This window comes from Theropithecus gelada, chromosome 14 (genome assembly GCF_003255815.1).
Source record: "Theropithecus gelada isolate Dixy chromosome 14, Tgel_1.0, whole genome shotgun sequence".
Taxonomy (NCBI): Eukaryota; Metazoa; Chordata; class Mammalia; order Primates; family Cercopithecidae; genus Theropithecus; species Theropithecus gelada.
The window spans coordinates 966944-984347 of NC_037682.1; the positions used below are offsets into that span (position 1 = coordinate 966944).

At 60.0% G+C, this 17404-nt stretch overlaps 1 protein-coding gene across 1 annotated transcript in view; it reads left to right on the forward strand.

Annotated features, from left to right (window-relative positions):
- The window catches only part of EPS8L2 (EPS8 like 2), a 23828-nt gene extending 14532 nt beyond the window's left edge, over window positions 1-9296 (forward strand). Inside the window, exons 6-22 of the mRNA XM_025355967.1 lie at window positions 1599-1760; window positions 2158-2307; window positions 2391-2470; window positions 2584-2726; window positions 2805-2875; window positions 3062-3188; window positions 3392-3480; window positions 3574-3648; window positions 3879-4027; window positions 4134-4263; window positions 4834-4946; window positions 6308-6413; window positions 7314-7433; window positions 7684-7756; window positions 7889-8069; window positions 8199-8331; window positions 8478-9296. Coding sequence (XP_025211752.1) covers window positions 1599-1760; window positions 2158-2307; window positions 2391-2470; window positions 2584-2726; window positions 2805-2875; window positions 3062-3188; window positions 3392-3480; window positions 3574-3648; window positions 3879-4027; window positions 4134-4263; window positions 4834-4946; window positions 6308-6413; window positions 7314-7433; window positions 7684-7756; window positions 7889-8069; window positions 8199-8331; window positions 8478-8558 — 1983 coding nt within the window. The 3' untranslated portion in view covers window positions 8559-9296. The remainder of the gene's footprint in view (window positions 1-1598; window positions 1761-2157; window positions 2308-2390; window positions 2471-2583; window positions 2727-2804; window positions 2876-3061; window positions 3189-3391; window positions 3481-3573; window positions 3649-3878; window positions 4028-4133; window positions 4264-4833; window positions 4947-6307; window positions 6414-7313; window positions 7434-7683; window positions 7757-7888; window positions 8070-8198; window positions 8332-8477) is intronic.
- Window positions 9297-17404: the final 8108 nt, after the last annotated feature.

The window sequence follows — 17404 nt, forward strand, 5'->3', positions numbered from 1 at the left end:
ACGGGTTTCTACCTTAATTCTGTTATGGTTAGAAAACATATTCTGTACTGTTGCAGTCACTTGAGATTTACTGGGACTTGCTCTGTGGCCCAGCAGCCTGGTTTTGCTTGTTTGGTTATATTGTGTATTTCAGGTTCTACTCTGCCTCTCACAGAGAGATGAGCGAGTGGCCTCATAGTCCCTCGCGTGTTTCTGCCCACTTATTCTTTTTTTTTTTTTTTTGAGACAGAGTCTTGCTCTGTCATCCAGGCTGGAATGCAATGGCATGATCTCGGCTCACTACAACCTCTACCTCCCAGGTTCAAGCGATTCTCTTACCTCATACTCCTGAGTAGCTGCGGTTACAGGTGCCCACCACCACGCCGGGGTAATTTTTGTATTTTTAGTAGAGATGGGGTTTCACCATGTTGGTCAGGCTGGTCTCGAACTCCTGACCTTGTGATCCACCCGCCTCGGCCTCCCAAAGTGCTGGGATTACAGGTGTGAGCCACCGTGCCCGAGCTTTTTTTTTTTTTTTTTTTTTGAGACAGTCTTGCTCTGTTGCCCAGCCTGGAGTGTGGTGGTGCGATCTTGGCTCACTGTAACCTCTGCCTCCCAGGTTCAAGTGATTCTCCCGCCTCAGCCTCCTGAGTAGCTGGGATTACAGGCGCCTGCCACAATGCCCAGCTAATTTTTGTATTTTTAGTAGAGACAGGGTTTCACCATGTTGGCTAGGCTGATCTTGAACTCCTGACCTCAGGTGATCTGCCTGCCTCAGCCTCCCACAGTGCTGGGATAACAGATGTGATCCACCGCACCCGACCATGCAAACTTTTATGTTTTCCGTTTTATGGTTGTCTTTGACTGTCCTATAGTTCACGTTAGTGTTTATCCAGCTGTGCCAGCATTGTGCACCGAATGGCCGACCCTTCGTAGGAGGGTTTTACTCAGCGAACAGGGCAGCTTGGCTGGAGGAGGGGGCCTGAGCCAGGCCTGGAAAGAGGAGAGATGGAGGGCACAGGGCAAGGGCCAGGCTGGCCGCAGATCCTCAGGGATGGGTGCATCCCGTACGCACTTGTTGAGGGTCCGCTGTGCACCAGGCTCTGCCCTGGACCTGGGGACACAGCTTAGCAAGTGGCAACTGGAACCCCGCCTGGGAGTAGCGAGCACGCCGGACATGTAGCACGCCACGTGCAGCGCGACGTTGGGTCTGATTCAGGAAACAGGGCAGTCGGGGATGGGGTGACGGCTGGCATTGTAGCCAGGTGGCCACACAGGGGATGTCTGAGAAGGAAGAGAGCTGGGGAGGCTGGCGCAGCCAGTGCAGTAGGCGGGTGCTGAGCTCGTGCCAGGAGGTGGGCAGGTGAGGATGGTGGCACAGGGCCGGGCAGCAATTGGAATTCTTTTGAGGGTATTGTCAGGACACAAGCATGGTCCCCACAGATGCCTGCCAAGGCAGAATAGAGACTCCCCCCACCAAAGGCGGGGCCGGGCCCCCGTCCTACCACCCTACCCAGGGTTGGCTGTGGCCCCTCAGCCCCCCAGGCTGTGGCCCCTGGGGGCTGGGCTTTCAGCACAAGGAGGGCTCTGCCTAACAGTGACCGCCCGCCCACCCCCAGCACCTGGCCACATTCATCATGGACAAGAGCGAAGCCATCACGTCTGTGGAGGACGCCATCCGGAAGCTGGTGCAGCTGAGCTCCAAGGAGAAGATCTGGACCCAGGAGATGCTCCTGCAGGTGAACGACCAGTCACTGCGGCTGTTGGACATCGAGTCTCAGGTGGGGCCCAGCGCCGGTGGGGACAGGGAGCACGGTGGGTAGAGGTGGCGGCAGCCACTGGCTGCAGCCCTCATGTGCGGCCAGGCCTCTCTGCAGGGCCGGCCATGCCCCATCATTGTGCTCCCTGGAAGAGGATGGGACGAGGGTGGGCAGAGAGGGCCGCAGGGAACTGAGTCCAGGGAAGTTTGGAAGCCTGGGTCAGCCTTGCTGCACAGCAGCGGGGCGTGTCGGGGCCTCATTCTCATCTTTGGGAGCCCATTTCCCAGCGGCGCCAGAGGGGCTTGTGCTCCAGGCGTGTCCACAGTTCCGGCCACTCCCTGCCGGTGCCTCATGGGTGCTCATAGCTCCGGTCACTCCCTGCCGGTGTGAGTCGTGTTGGCGCGACGTGTCCCCGCAGGAGGAGCTGGAAAACTTCCCGCTGCCCACCGTGCAGCGCAGCCAGACGGTGCTGAACCAGCTGCGCTACCCGTCCGTGCTGCTGCTTGTGTGCCAGGACTCGGAGCAGAGCAAGCCCGACGTCCACTTCTTCCACTGCGACGAGGTGGAGGTGAGGCGGCACCGGGCAGGGCAGGGCGGGGCTCCGCAGCATTGTGCCCCGCCCTCCCGGCCACCTGATGCCCGCTTTCCCAGGCAGAGCTGGTGCACGAGGACATCGAGAGCGCGTTGGCCGACTGCCGGCTGGGCAAGAAGATGCGGCCGCAGACCCTGAAGTAGGGCAGAGGGAGAGCAGGGTCGCAGCGGGGCGGAGAGGGGAGGAGCCGGGCAGGGAGGGAGGGTCAGGTGTGTTCCCGTCGGGGCTGAGCAGGACCCCCTCACCCTCCAGGGGACACCAGGAGAAGATTCGGCAGCGGCAGTCCATCCTGCCCCCTCCCCAGGGCCCGGCGCCCATCCCCTTCCAGCACCGCAGCGGGGACTCCCCGCAGGCCAAGAATCGCGTGGGCCCGCAGGTGCCACTCAGCGAGCCAGGTAGGCTGAGGGGCTGGCGGGGGCTCCACAGGGCTTGTTGTGAGGGGCTCGGTGAGCAGCCGCCATGTCCCCCATCAGGTTTCCGCCGTCGGGAGTCACAGGAGGAGGAGCCGCGGGCTGTGCTGGCTCAGAAGATAGAGAAGGAGACGGTGGGTGCCTGGGCATGGCAGGTGGCCCTTCCCTTCCAGGCCCCCAGCAGTGGGCACTGGTCCCTGCCGCCCCTCCGGCCAGTCCCCAGCCTGTGGCTGCCCCTCCGCAGGTTTGGGGCTATCCCTGCAGCAGGGCGGGGCAGCGGGGAGTGTCTGAGGCTGACCCCTGACCCCCTCTGACCCCAGCAAATCCTCAACTGCGCCCTGGACGATATTGAGTGGTTTGTGGCTCGGCTACAGAAGGCGGCCGAGGCTTTCAAGCAGCTGAACCAGCGGAAGAAGGGGAAGAAGAAGGGCAAGAAGGGGCCGGCAGGTGCAGGGGCCAGGGACGGGGCCAGCAAGTGCAGGGACCAGGGACGGGGCCAGCAGGTGCAGGGGACAGGGACGGGGCCAGGGATGGGGCCACTCATGGAGCTGGGGAAGGTCTGGCCCACACAGATGGGCTGCATGGGACACAAGGCACAGGGGCTGGGGAGACCAGGGCCAGCCCGGCTCACACGGTGCCTCCCATGCCAGAGGGTGTCCTCACGCTGCGGGCACGGCCCCCCTCTGAGGGCGAGTTCGTCGACTGCTTCCAGAAAATCAAGCTGGCGATTAACTTGCTGGTGAGTCCCGCGGCCCCAGCCCTGGCCCAGCATCTGTGTGAGGGGTGGGTGGAGGCCCCGCCCCGGCCCCTGCTCACTGGTTCCTGCCCCCAGGCAAAGCTGCAGCAGCACATCCAGAACCCCAGCGCCGCGGAGCTCGTGCACTTCCTCTTCGGGCCTCTGGACCTGGTGCCTGGGGCCGGGCAGCAGGGGCGTGCGGGGTGGGAGCCCAGAGGCCTCTGGAGCATCTGTCTCCCCGGGGTCGGGGTCGGGGCAGCAGGTGCCCGTTTTGGGCAGCCCGGTTCACGCTGTGTGGCCACACTCTCTGGGGTCCAAAGTCCCTTCCCGAGGGCCAGCCACGGGGGTGCTGGACGGGGGTCTGTGGGCCTCAGTCCCTTCTGAACCTCGCTGTGCTCCAGATCGTCAACACCTGCGGTGGCCCAGACATCGCACGCTCCGTCTCCTGCCCACTGCTCTCCCGAGATGCCGTGGACTTCCTGCGCGGTCACCTGGTCCCTAAGGAGATGTCGCTGTGGGAGTCGCTGGGAGAGAGCTGGATGCGGCCCCGGTATGGCAGGGCGGAGTGGGGCCAGCACTGCACAGGGGTCAGCTTTGGGGTCCTGGGTGGGCCAGTTCTTGAGGGGCAGGGCTGACTTCAGGACCTCCCACCCCAGCTCCGAGTGGCCGCGGGAGCCGCAGGTGCCCCTGTACGTGCCCAAGTTCCACAGTGGCTGGGAGCCCCCCGTGGATGTGCTGCAGGAGGCCCCCTGGGAGGTGGAGGGGCTGGCGTCTGCCCCCATTGAGGTGAGAGNCCCACCCCAGCTCCGAGTGGCCGCGGGAGCCGCAGGTGCCCCTGTACGTGCCCAAGTTCCACAGTGGCTGGGAGCCCCCCGTGGATGTGCTGCAGGAGGCCCCCTGGGAGGTGGAGGGGCTGGCGTCTGCCCCCATTGAGGTGAGAGCACCAGCAGCCCCCCTCCCCCCCCCCGCCCCACCACCCCCCCCCCCCCGCGCTCCGCTCCCCAGCTCCGCCACCCACCCCCCCCCAGAGCACCCCTCCCCAGCCCCGACACCCACCCCTCCCCAGAGCCCCCCTCCCCAGCCCCGACACCCACCCCTCCCCAGAGGTCCCCTCCCCAGCCCACCTCCACCCACCACCCCTTCAGCTGCAGCTCAGCTGCCCCCAGCCCCGCCAGGAGAGGCAGCCCATGCCGGCATCACCAGGCTTCAGGCTCCGTCACCTTCAGTGGTGTATCAGTCACAGCACATTAGCCGAGCCCCTGTCTTATGCCCCCTTGTCCTGGGACCCAGCCTGCCCCTGCCCTCCTTACCCAGCCCTGCCCCATGTCTAGCTCAGGCCGCCCACCTTCACCACAGGTGAGTCCAGTGAGCCGACAGTCCGTACGAAACTCCCAGAAGCACAGCCCCGCTTCAGAGCCCACCCCCACGGGGGATGCCCTACCACCAGTCAGCTCCCCACATACTCACAGGTAAGCCCCCCTCAAAGTGAGGGAGCATGAAAGTGAAACCCTTCAGAACCTACAGGCTCTAAAAACATATGGGTATGCTGCCACCAGGTGGTAGCAAGTGCACTGGTCAAGCGGTTTAAAACACCACTTTTCCAGATATGAAGTGGTTTTAACTGTATGATACATAATTAATGGAAACATTTCAAAAGTCATGCACACATTCTCTACCCTAATATATCGGTTTTGTCTGTGCATCCACATGTATGTTTTAGAACCAAGGTTAGAAACTTACTAAACCACTGAACTTGAGTGGTTTCACCAAACACTGTCACCCTGTTGGGACTGCTTCAGGCCCAACCTCTGGTAGAGCCACAAGAGGAGACTGGAGTCCTGGGCTACTGAAGCCCCTCCCCTCCCTCCACCCCCAGCCCCAACCGTTTCCACAGAGGACAAAGAACAAGCCCACGGCACTACTGGGAGTCCTGTCTTTCCTCGCCTCCCCTCTTCCCTTCTGTTCCTATTCCTGGTCCAGGATCTGTATGGGAAGCCCCTGACCCTGCCACACCCCAGGATTCAATTTTGGGGGGAAGGGGAGCCAGAAATCCATCTTCTAAGCAAGCATGGCCTTCCCTTGCCCACAATGTCAGCCTGGCTCTCATAGTCCCTGGCCTAGGACCGTACTTAGAAACATTTTACCCTTTGACTTCAGTTCCTGGTCTGTCCACCCTGGCTCTGTCCTGACAGTCCATGGCCCCTTCATTTCCCTGAGCGCCTGGACATGGGAGCTGCCCTGATGACCAGGGCCACACTGGCCCGGACGGATGGCCTGCCCAGGTGACAGCCACAGGCCTGCTACATGCCAAAGCCAGGACGCCTCAGCCAGAGGCAGCCCCCACACGCTTTTGAGGTGCAGGTCCCACCCCACAGAGAGGAGCTGGAGACCCATCCTCCACTGGACCATTTGGGCTATGTTCAGTCCTCAGAGGGGCTGTGGCTCTGAAGACATGCTGGCCCTCATTGGCCAGCTGGGGGGAGCTGTGACCCTGGCATTTCCCAGGAACGCCCCTGGCTCTGGTTCCCCTGGGGTGCTGGACTAGAGACCCCTGAGGTGGCCTGGGATGGGCCAGCCTTGCTGTGCCACAGGCCCCTGTGCCACGCCCACCTCCTGCCTGCCCCGCCTCCACGCAGGGCCCCAAAGCTCTGGGGCTGTCACAGTTTCCATTCCCGGCTGACGCTGCCTGCAGCCTCTCTCCACGGTGACCTCCAGAGCAGAAAAGAGGCAGCCAGCCGTGCACCTGGGAAGCTGCTGACCCCCAGCCGCTGCCCAGGTCTCAGAGAAGACCCCCACCAGCCTGGGCCTCAGCCCCTCCTGTTCCTCACAGGGGCTACCAGCCAACACCAGCCATGGCCAAGTACGTCAAGATCCTGTACGACTTTACAGCCCGAAACGCCAACGAGCTATCAGTGCTCAAGGATGAGGTCCTAGAGGTGAGGGGGCTAGACAAGGGGGTCCAAGAGGGGGAAACGGGGCAGGGTTTCAAGGGAGGGGCTATCAGGGGAGGTGGGGAGCGGTCTAGGACCAGGCTGGGTGATGCCAGGACGGGGCACAGCTGCCTGCCCCTTTCTCCAGGATCCCCGCCCCTGGGCTCTGATCAGGATCTGCAGCCTGTTGGAGGGGCCTCCCTATCTTGAGGATCTCCAAAGGCATGCAGGGACCCCTGTGCCAGGCTGGGGGGAGCGTCTGCACCATGTGGACCCAGCAGGGGCCTGTCATTCACACCCACCCGGGAGCCCCCACGTCTGCACTGGCTGCATCTGCCAGCCGGAATCCAGGCCACCCACTGGGGGACAGAAAGTGGAGCAGGCTGGGGGGAGTGGGCCACATCCACAGCCTGGTTAGGCGGTTCATGCCTGTAACTGCAGCACTGGGAAGCCAAGGCGGGAGGATCCCTTTAGCCTACGAATTTGAGACAAACCTGGGCAACACCTCGAAACCCCATCTCTACAAAAAATATAAAAATTAGCTGGATGCAGTGGTGTGCGCCTGTGGTGCCAGCTACTCGGGAGGCTGAGGTGGGAGGATCGCCTGAACCCAGGAGGTCGAGGCTGCAGTGGGGAGTGATTGTACCACTGCACTCCAGCCTGGGCGGCAGAGTGAGACCCTGTCTCAGAGAAAAAAGAAGGGTCTCCCAGACTCCCTGAGGCAGGGTGGGGAGGAGTAGCCCAGCGAGGGATGGAGGGGTGGAAACAGGGCTGCGGAGAGGATGGAGCGAAGCGGGGCTCCGGGAGACCCTGGGGCGCGCCCCGACCTCTGTAAAGCGGAACCAGCGGGTGGTCCCAGCCCCGCAGAGCCTGGATGTGGGGAGGGGCTGACGGTGCGCCCCACAGGTGCTGGAGGACGGCCGGCAGTGGTGGAAGCTGCGCAGCCGCAGCGGCCAGGCGGGGTACGTGCCCTGCAACATCCTGGGCGAGGCGCGGCCCGAGGACGCCGGCGCCCCCTTCGAGCAGGTGAGCCCGCGGGGGTCCCTGGGGTCGCAGCCTCCGAGCCTCCTGGAGCAGCCCCGCCGGCGCCCAGCCCCGCCCGCGCCCAGCCCCTCCCCAAGGCCAGCCCCGCAGCTGGAGAGGCTGGGGCAGGTGCAGGGCTCCCTGGGCAGAAGGGAAGGGCTGGTCTGCAGTCCAGGGGAGGCGTGGGGTCCCGGGCAGGTGCTGGGAGGCGGGGGCGGGGCGTGGGGAGCCTGATCGCCTCCCGCCCCCGCAGGTCGGTCAGAAGTACTGGGGCCCCGCCAGCCCGACCCACAAGTTGCCCCCAAGCTTCCCGGGGAACAAAGACGGTGAGAGCTGCTGCTTCCAGGCGGAGGTCCCGGGTCCAGGGCCACCTGGGGGAGGAAGGGTGGGGAGGTCCCTGGGCCGGGGGCGGGAGCAGGGGCAAGGCAGCGGTGGGCCTGAGTCGCGCCCCCCCTCAGAGCTCATGCAGCACATGGACGAGGTCAACGACGAGCTCATCCGGAAAATCAGCAACATCAGGGCGCAGCCACAGCGGCACTTCCGCGTGGAGCGCAGCCAGCCGGTGAGCCAGCCGCTCACCTACGAGTCGGGTCCCGACGAGGTCCGCGCCTGGCTGGAAGCCAAAGCCTTCAGCGCGCGGTGAGCGGGGGATGAGCGAGGGATCCGGGTGGGGGGTGGGAGGCGCGGCCCGAGGTGCGCAGCGGTCGGAGCGGGGCCCAGGCAGCCTCGCCCACGGTGCGGCCCTGACGCCCACCCGCCCGCCCCCAGGATCGTGGAGAACCTGGGAATCCTGACTGGGCCGCAGCTCTTCTCTCTCAACAAGGAGGAGCTGAAGAAGGTGTGCGGGGAGGAGGGCGTCCGCGTGTACAGCCAGCTCACCGTGCAGAAGGCCTTCCTGGAGGTGAGCCCGCCTGCGCTCCTGCGCCCCGCCCCTCCTGCCCCTGCGCCCTTCCCGCCCCCGCCGGTTCCTGGGGTCGCAGAGCAAGGGGGAGGCCGGCACCCGGACCTGTGGGACCCCCGGCTGAGGCTGCCCCCATTTCTCCCTAGAAGCAGCAAAGTGGGTCGGAGCTGGAAGAACTCATGAACAAGTTTCATTCCATGAATCAGAGAAGGGGGGAGGACAGCTAGGCCTGGCTGCCGCGGGCGGGGGCCTGCGGAGGGGAAGCCCACGCCCAATGCATGGAGTATTATTTTTTTATGTGTATGTATTTTGTACCAAGGACGCGGAGGGGGCGCGGTGCTGACTAGGGGTCCCTGCCTCTGTCTGGAGGCACAAGGCCCATCCTTAGGACCAGCAGTACCCAAGGCCCCAGCCCATACCAAGACCAATCTAAGCCAAACCTGCCCCCTGGTGGTGCCAGCCCCTTGTCCACCTTCCCCTGAGGCCACAGAACTCCCTGGGGCTGGGGCCTCTTTCTCTGGCCTCCCCTGTGCACCTGGGGGGTCCTGGCCCCCGTGATGCTCCCCCATCCCCACCCACTTCTACATCCATCCACACCCCAGGGTGGGCTGGAGCTCCAGGCTGGCTGGGCTGAGCCCCGCACACACGCAGGGCTCTGCTCCCTGAGGGGGGCCTGGGAGGGGCTCCAGCAGTGGCTGCCATTGGGGGGAAGTGGGGGAATGACACACGCTTCACCTGCAAGGGCTGAGGATGCAGGGGACACCATGCAGGCTTCAGACACCCCCAGCGCCCACCCTCACAGGCCCAGGAGTGGAGCTTTCTCTGGCCAAGTTTCAGGCCAATGATCTCCGCGTGGTGTTGGGGGTGCTGTTGTGTCTTGGTGCCCGGACTTGAGTCTCATCCAAGAGATAAGAGGTGGCCCAGGCACCAGGGCGAAACAATTAAACCAGTTAAGTCTCCCAGGAGCCGTGTGTCTCAGTTCCCTGGGAGTGGGCGTGGGTCCTGGAGTCCCTAAAAACTGCACCTTTTCTAAGCACTGCCAGGCAGAGGGCGGGCCATCAGCCAGGCTGCTCAGCCCCTGAGCCCAGAGGGGACCCTGCCCACTTCTCTTCCTGTGGCCCTCCCAGGCCCGGTGACCAAAAGGCCCAAAGCCTGTCACCCAAGCCCAGCTTTCACTGGGCACAACCCTAGTGGGAGTGGTGGGGACAGAGCCAGCTTGGCCAGATGTTCAGCAGGCCCCAGGAGGGGCATGAGTCAGAGGGCAAGGCCGAAACTGGATTTGGAGATCTTAGCCCAGGCTGACGGAGGCTCCCGAGAAGGGGGAGCGGGCCACACTCAGCACCCTGCCTGGGAGGGGCACCTGACGGCCCATCTGGCGTCCACCTGAGCCACACCCTTGGAGGGGCCTTTGGTGCCCTCTGCCGGCCGCTCCATGTGCTGCTGTGGGTGGCCGCCAGGGGTGCCCTCACCCTGGATTGGTGGCAGGAGGCAACCCATAACCCATGTGTCCCCATAGCAGCCGTGCACCCAACCCTGATGCAACCGGGGACGCAGTCCTGGGGTCTTGGCCTGGGCAGGGGCAACTGTGGGGCTGGGCTGGGGGGTGTGTGTCCCTTGCCTGATCCACCACCCAGCCAGGCCTGGATACCAGGCCACAGAAGCCCTGACTCACAGGTCAGGCCACACTGGGCCAAGTCGTAACCACAGTGTCCGGTTGGGATAGCGGGGAGTGTCTAGTGCCGTCTGAGCCACGACCTGGGCTTGATGGCCACCACGGCTCCTCCAGGCCCCCAGAAGAGGCCCCCAGACCCTGTCAGATGGACCCTGCGGAGAGAGAGACAGACCCAAGAGGAAAAGGGGAGGGATGGGGGCATTGGCCCTCCTCCCTGCAACCCTCAGCTCCTGCTGCCTGCCGAGCCCCCACCTCGGGACTGGGATAGGCACTGGGGCTACATCTGCTCCTAAAGGGGCTTCTGTGGGCCCCGGGATGCCGGGCCTTGGAAGTGAGGGAGGCTGCCCACTCCCCGACCACCCCCAGCAACAGGGCCCTGCCTTCACCAGGATGGTCTGGGCTTCATATGCAGCCTCCAGGCTGGGCTGCTCAGCTCCTGAGGGTCCCAGATCTACACCTGCTTCTGCAGTCCCCTCCCTGCCTACATCCCCCAGCCCCATTTAGAGCCCCCCGACCTGCTATGCCCCACTCTGCCTGCTGGACAGCTGAGGAGGCCCCAGGAAGCCAGACCTCCAGACTCCAGCCCCCAGATCCCAACCCTAGGCCCCAAGCAGGCTCCCACCCCAGGAGCCCTGAGTCCGAGGCACCCTGGCCCCAGCTGTCTGCTCAGACCTCTGGGCTTCCGGAAATTACCCCTGTTTCTTCCAAGGGGCTTCCTGCCACCTCCTGAGACCCCCCTCAGGAGCAGATGGGACCACCGACCCCACTGGCCTGGTGATGGGTACAGGGTCACCTGGCATCGGGTGGGCTGGCTCTCTGTGTTCCCTCTGGCCACCCGCCCCAGGGGTGACGATTACCCTCCTTCCTGCCCTGAGGGCATCACTGTTGGGGGTCTGTGGTGTTTTGAGTGCTGCCCGTGGCCTCCGGAGACCCCAGCGGCAGCCCCGTGAGGCAGGCATAGATAAGAATGACCCATAGACAGACCAGGTCACCTGCTCGAGGCCCGAGTTTGGGGCAGGGGCCGGGGTTAACATGCAATCTCTCTTAGTTCCAACATGTCTTTAACCACTCACCTCCTACCCGGCCTCCCTACCCACCTCCCCATCAGGCAGGTCCACAGATAGAAGGAAGGTCTGCTGGTGCTGGCCCCAGTGGGACCCGGGTTGCCAAGGGTCTGGCTATGGGTGTGGGAGAGTCCACACTGGGCGAGGAGGGAGGGCGGGGCTTTGAACCTCAGACCTCAGGGTGGGTGGCCTGAGCTGCCAATGGGGCCGCCAGTAGCCACAAGCAAATATCTCCACCAACAAGGCCCATCTGTCTCCAGACAAGCATGTCTTTGTGGCACTCGCTCCTGTTCTGTCCACCCCCACAGCTGGCCCTGTCCGCCCATGCCCAGTCAGGCCCCGCAGGACCCAAGAGAGGCTTCCCATGCCATTCAGGAAGGGCTGTCTCTTCTTTTAAAAAAAGTAACAAAACGGTTGATTTCCCAAGAGGCTGACACAGCAGCACGTGCGGTAAGATGTTCCTGACACCTGTGGGGATGCCGCGGCCCCAGCCGGGGGCACCCCTTACCTGGGAAGGTGGTGAGAGTGGTGCTGGGAAAATGTGTGGGGAAACACAATAGGGACCCCCACTAACCCCACAACGCTGAACCGGCCCCAGAGGTACTAGACGTCATGAGAGGCAAAACGAACCAGTTCACAGAAGATGCCAGGATATCCATGTGACAAAGGGGAAGAAGAATTTTCTGTCCAAAACTTCAAAAGCAGTGGATGCCGGGTGCTGCGGCTCACGCCTGCAATCCCAGCACTTTGGAAGGCCGAGGCAGGTGGATCACCTGAGGTCAGGAGTTTGAGACTAGCCTGGCCAACATGGTGAAACCCCGTCTCTACTAAAAATACAAAAATTAGCCAGGCATGGTGGTGCGTGCCTGTAATCCAAGCTACTTGGGAGGCTGAGGCAGCAGAATCACTTGAACAACCCAGGGGGCAGAAGTTGCAGTGAACCAAAATCATGCCCCATTCACTCCAGCCTAGGCAAAAGAGCAAAACTCCATTTCAAAAATAAAATAATAACGATTTTTGAAAAGGAGTCGAGTTTGATTTTGGCAAAATTAAAGACTTGCAGCCAGGTGCGGTAGCTCACACCTGTAATCCCAGCACTTTGGGAGGCTGACGCAAAAGGATAGCTTGAGCCCAGGAGTTCGAGACCAGCCTGGGCAAATGGCTCGACCCCATCTCTATAGAAAAAATTATTAGGCCGGGAGCGGTGGCTCACGCCTGTAATCCCAGCACTTTGGAAGGCCGAGGCAGGTGGATCACCTGAGGTCAGGAGTTTGAGACCAGCCTGGCTAACACGGTGAAACCTCATGTCTACTAAAAGTATAAAAAATTAGCCGGGCATGATGGCAGGCACCTGTAGTCCCAGTTACTCAGGAGGCTGAGGCACAAGAATCGCTTGAACCTGGGAGGCAGAGGTTGCAGTAAGCCAAGATCACGCCACTGCACTTCAGTCTGGGCAACAGAGAGACTCTGTCTCAAAAAAAAAAAAAAAAAGAAGAAAAGAATTACTAAATTAGCCAGGTGTGCTGGTTGAGTGCCTGTGGTCTCAGTGCCTGTGTTACTTGGGAGGCTGAGTGGGGAGGATCCCTTGAGCCTGGAGGTTGCAGTGAGCCGAGACTGCGCCACTGCATTCCAGTCTTGGTGACGGAGTGAGACTCCTCCTCAAAAAAAAAAAAAAAAAAAAAAAAAAATTAGCTGGCACCGTAGCAGGTGCCTGTAGTCTCAGCTACTTGGGAGGCTGAGGCAGGAGGATCACTTGAGCCCAGGAGATCGAGGTTGCCGTGATCACACCACTGCACTACAGCCTAGGCAACCGAGCGAGACCCTGTCTCAAAACAAACAAAATGTATATTTATAGAAATATGCTCTTTAAGCGTGAAAGCGCTAGCTCCCCAGACAGCCACGAAGCCACGGGTCATTGACACAGCCAAGTGGGCGCGATTGCTGGAGCCGGAACCCGGCCTGAGGGTCTTCACAGGGTCTGAGTGGGCGCAATGCCGGAGCCGGAATCTCGCCTGAGGGTCTTCACAGGGTCTGAGGGGGCGCCACTGCCGGAGCCGGAATCCCGCCTGAGGGTCTTCACAGGGTCTGAGTGGGCTCGACAGCTGGTGCCGGAACCCGCCTGAGGGTCTTCACAGGGTCTGACGGGGCGCCACTGCCGGAGCCGGAAGCCCGCCTGAGGGTCTTCAGAGGGTCTGAGGGGGCGCCATTGCCGGAGCCGGAATCCCGCCTGAGGGTCTTCACAGGGTCTGAGGGGGCGCCATTGCCGGAGCCAGAATCCTGCCTGAGAGTCTTCACAGGGTCTGAGGGGGCGCCATTGCCGGAGCCGGAATCCCGCCTGAGGGTGTTCACAGGACCTGAGTGGGCGACATTGACGGAGCCGGAAGCCCGCCTGAGGGTCTTCAGAGGGTCTGAGGGGGCGCCACTGCCGGAGCCGGAAGCCCGCCTGAGAGTCTTCAGAGGGTCTGAGGGGGCGCCATTGACGGAGCCGGAATCCCGCCTGAGGGTCTCCACGGGGTCTGAGGGGGCGCGACAGCTGGTGCCAGAACCCACCTGAGGGTCTTCACAGGACCGGAATGGGCGCCACTGTCGGAGCCGGAACCCGCCTGAGGGTCTTCACAGGGTCTGAGGGGAAAGGAGGGCTAAGGGTGGGCGTGTGGAAGGTTTTGGGGTCTGGCTTAAGGTGAGTCTTTAGCAGGCTTGGTTAGGATTGGGCATGTTTGGGACGGAATTGGTTCAGGATTGTTGGATTTATGAAGAGTTTGGAGTGAGTCTGGAGACTGTGAGCCCAGCTGAGGTATCCACTCACAGGTCCTAGGCAACAACTTTCAGAAGTTCCCAAAATAAGCCACTCACAACCTCATCTTCCTGGGTAAGTTTCCTCGTATGTTCCACAGCTCAATGGTCTACTATTGTTTTATGTTTGTTTTGTTGTATTGTGTGCGTTTTTTTTTTTTTTTTTTTGAGATAGAGCCTCTCTCTGTCACCCAGGCTGGAGTGCAGTGGCGGGATCTCAGCTCACTGCAAGCTCTGCGTCCCGGGTTCCCGCCATTCTCCTGCCTCAGCCTCCCGAGTAGCTGGGACTACAGGCACCCGCCACCATGCCCAGCTAATTTTTTTTTTTTTTAATTTTTATTTTTAGTAGAGACAGGGTTTCAACGTGTTAGCGAGGATGGTCTCGATCTCCTGACCTCGTGATCCGCTCGCCTCGGCCTCTCAAAGTACTGGGATTACAGGCGTGAGCCACCGCGCCTGGCCTGTTTTGTTTTGTTTTTGAGACAGCGTCTCGCTCTGCTGCCCAGGCTGGAGTGCAGTGGGGCAATTGGGGTTCACTGCAGCCTCGACCTCCTGGGTTCAAGGGATCCTCCCAGCCTCGCCTCCCAGAGCGCTAGGATTATAGGCGCGAGTCACTGCACCCGGCTCCATCTTTTTTTTTCCCCCAAAATTGGCTGTCAAGAACAAGGATAAGGCCGGGCGCGGTGGCTCAAGCCTGTAATCCCAGCACTTTGGGAGGCCGAGACGGGCGGATCACGAGGTCAGGAGATCGAGACCATCCTGGCTAACACGGTGAAACCCCGTCTCTACTAAAAAATACAAAAAACTAGCCGGGCGAAGTGGCGGGCGCCTGTGGTCCCAGCTACTCGGGAGGCTGAGGCAGGAGAATGGCGTGAACCCGGGAGGCGGAGCTTGCAGTGAGCTGAGATCCGGCCACCGCACTCCAGCCTGGGCGACAGAGCCAGACTCAGTCTCAAAAAAAAAAAAAAAAAAAAAAAAAAAAAAAAAAAGAATATTTAAAAACATAGAAAGACAGCCAGATGAAGAAATGCACAAGGTGGGGTGTAGAAGGGCTCCTAGAGCAGGAGCTTCCGTCCCCGTGGAGTTGGGGTGCTCCACCCTCCCGGCATGCAGAGGAGTTCCTGTTCATCTTCCTGTTGGCCCCCATGTGTTCAGTTATCGGAACGCTCCCCAAACCCTGTCCTCCTGGGCCTTTTATGGAGACTTCATTGGATAGGCATGATTGACAGCCATGTACAAATGGGACTGGACCAAAAGGGTGTGATCTAAACCCAGCAGGGCCTGTCTGTGCAGATTCTTCCTGGCCTCTCTGTGCAGCATTCCTTCCCCCAGGGTATGGGGCAGGGCCCCTTCTGAAATGGGGGTCTTGTGGCCCACAGACAAGGTAGGTCAGAGAATTTATTTATGGCCAGCTCCAAGACAGAAAGGCAAAGGGAGGTTAGAGTCCAATTTTTAGTTTTTTCTTTGTTTTTCCTTTTTGAGACAGGGTGTTGCTCTGTTGCCCAGGCTGGAGTGCAGTGACATGATCTCAGCTCACTGCAACCCGCGCCTCCTGGGTTCAAGCGATTCTCCTGCCTCAGCCTCTCAAGTAGCTGGGATTACAGGCGTGAGCCACTATGCCCTGCTAATTTTTTTGTATTTTTAGTAGAGATGGGGTTTCGCCATGTTGGCCAGGCTGGTCTTTTTTTTTTTTTTTTTTTTTTTTTTTTGAGACGGAGTCTCGCTCTGTCCCCCAGGTTGGAGTGCAGTGGCCGGATCGCAGCTCACTGCAAGCTCCGCCTCCCAGGTTTACGCCATTCTCCTGCCTCAGCCTCCCGAGTAACTGGGACTACAGGCGCCCGCCACCTCAAAAAAAAAAAAAACAAATACCGGCCGTGGTGGCTCATGCTTGTAATCCCAGCACTTTGGGAGGCCAAGGCGGACAGATCACCTGAGGTCGGGAGTTCGAGACCAGCCTAACCAACATGGGGAAACCCCGTCTCTACTAAAAATACAAAATTAGCCGGGTATGGTGGCGCATGCCTATAATCCCAGCTGGTACTTGAGAGGCTGAGGCAAGAGAATTGCTTGAACCTGGGAGGCAGAAGTTGCAGTGAGCTGAGATGGCGCCATTGCACTCCAGCCTGGGCAACAGGAGAGAAACTCCGTCTCAAACCAAAAAAAAAAAAAAAAGAATTCAAGGCGAGTCCATAATGTGAAAACAAGTTTATCAGTCCAGGCACCGTGGCTTACGCCTGTAATCCCAGCACTCTGGGAGGCCGAGGTGGATGGATCTTCTAAGGTCAGGAGTTCGAGACCAGTTTGGCTAACATGGTGAAACCTCATCTCTACTAAAAATACAAAAATCAACCGGGTGTCGTGGTGTGTGCCTGCAGTCCCAGGTACTTGGGAGGCTGAGGCAGGAGAATCACTTGAACCCAGGAGGCAGAGGTTGAGGTGAGCCGAGATCGCACCATTGCACTCCAGCCTGAGCAACAAGAACGAGACTCTATCTCAAAAAACAAGAAAAAAAGAATAAATAGAAAAGGTAATCAGAGAAGTAAAGAAACTAAAAGACGTCTACTCCATAGGCAGAGCAGGGACATGGTGCGTGTGCTGCTCTACTGAGCATACTTAAGGTTCTTTCTTGATTACATGCTAAACCAAGGGGTGGATTATTCATAGTTTTCCAGGAAAGGGGTGGGCAATTCCCAGAACTGAGGGTTCCTCCTTTTAGACTATATAGAGTAACTTCTCGACATTGCCATGGCATTTGTAAATTCTCATGGCCCTGGTGGGAGTATCTCTTAACATGCTAATACATTATTATTAGCATATAATGAGCAGTGAGGACGACCAGAGGTCACTTTTTTTTTTTCCTTTTTCTTTTTTTCCCCCCGAAGCGGAGTCTTGCTGTGTTGCCCAGGCTGGAGTGCGGTGGTGCAATCTGGGCTCACTGCAAGCTCCACCTCCTGGGTTCACGCCATTCTCCTGCCTCAGCCTCCCGAGTAGCTGGGACTACAGGCGCCTGCCACCTCACCTGGCTAATTTTTTGTATTTTTAGTAGAGGTGGGGTTTTACCATATTAGCCAGAATGATCTCGATCTCCTGACCTCGTGATCCACCCACCTCGGCCTCCCAAAGAGCTGGGATTACAGATGTGAGCCACCACACCCAGCCGACCAGAGGTCACTTTCATCATAGTCTTGGTTTTGGTAGGGTTAGACTTCTTTATCATGACCTGTTTTATCAGCAAAGTCTTTGTGACCTGTATCTTGTGCTGACTTCCTATCTCGTCCAATGACTAAGAATGCCTGACCTCCTGGGAATGCAGCCCAGCATGTCTCAGACTCATTTTACCCTGCCTCTATTCAAGATGGGTTTGCTCTGATTCAAACACCTCTGACACCTTGGCCTCCAAAGCACTGGGAATCTAGGTGTGAGCTGCCACACTCTGTGTGTATGTGGGCCTTCTTTCACTCACCACATCCCTTGGGAGCCATCCCTTTGTATAGTGGGCAGTGTTCCCCTTTGTGGAGAGGCTGAACCCCTTTGTGTGGTGGGT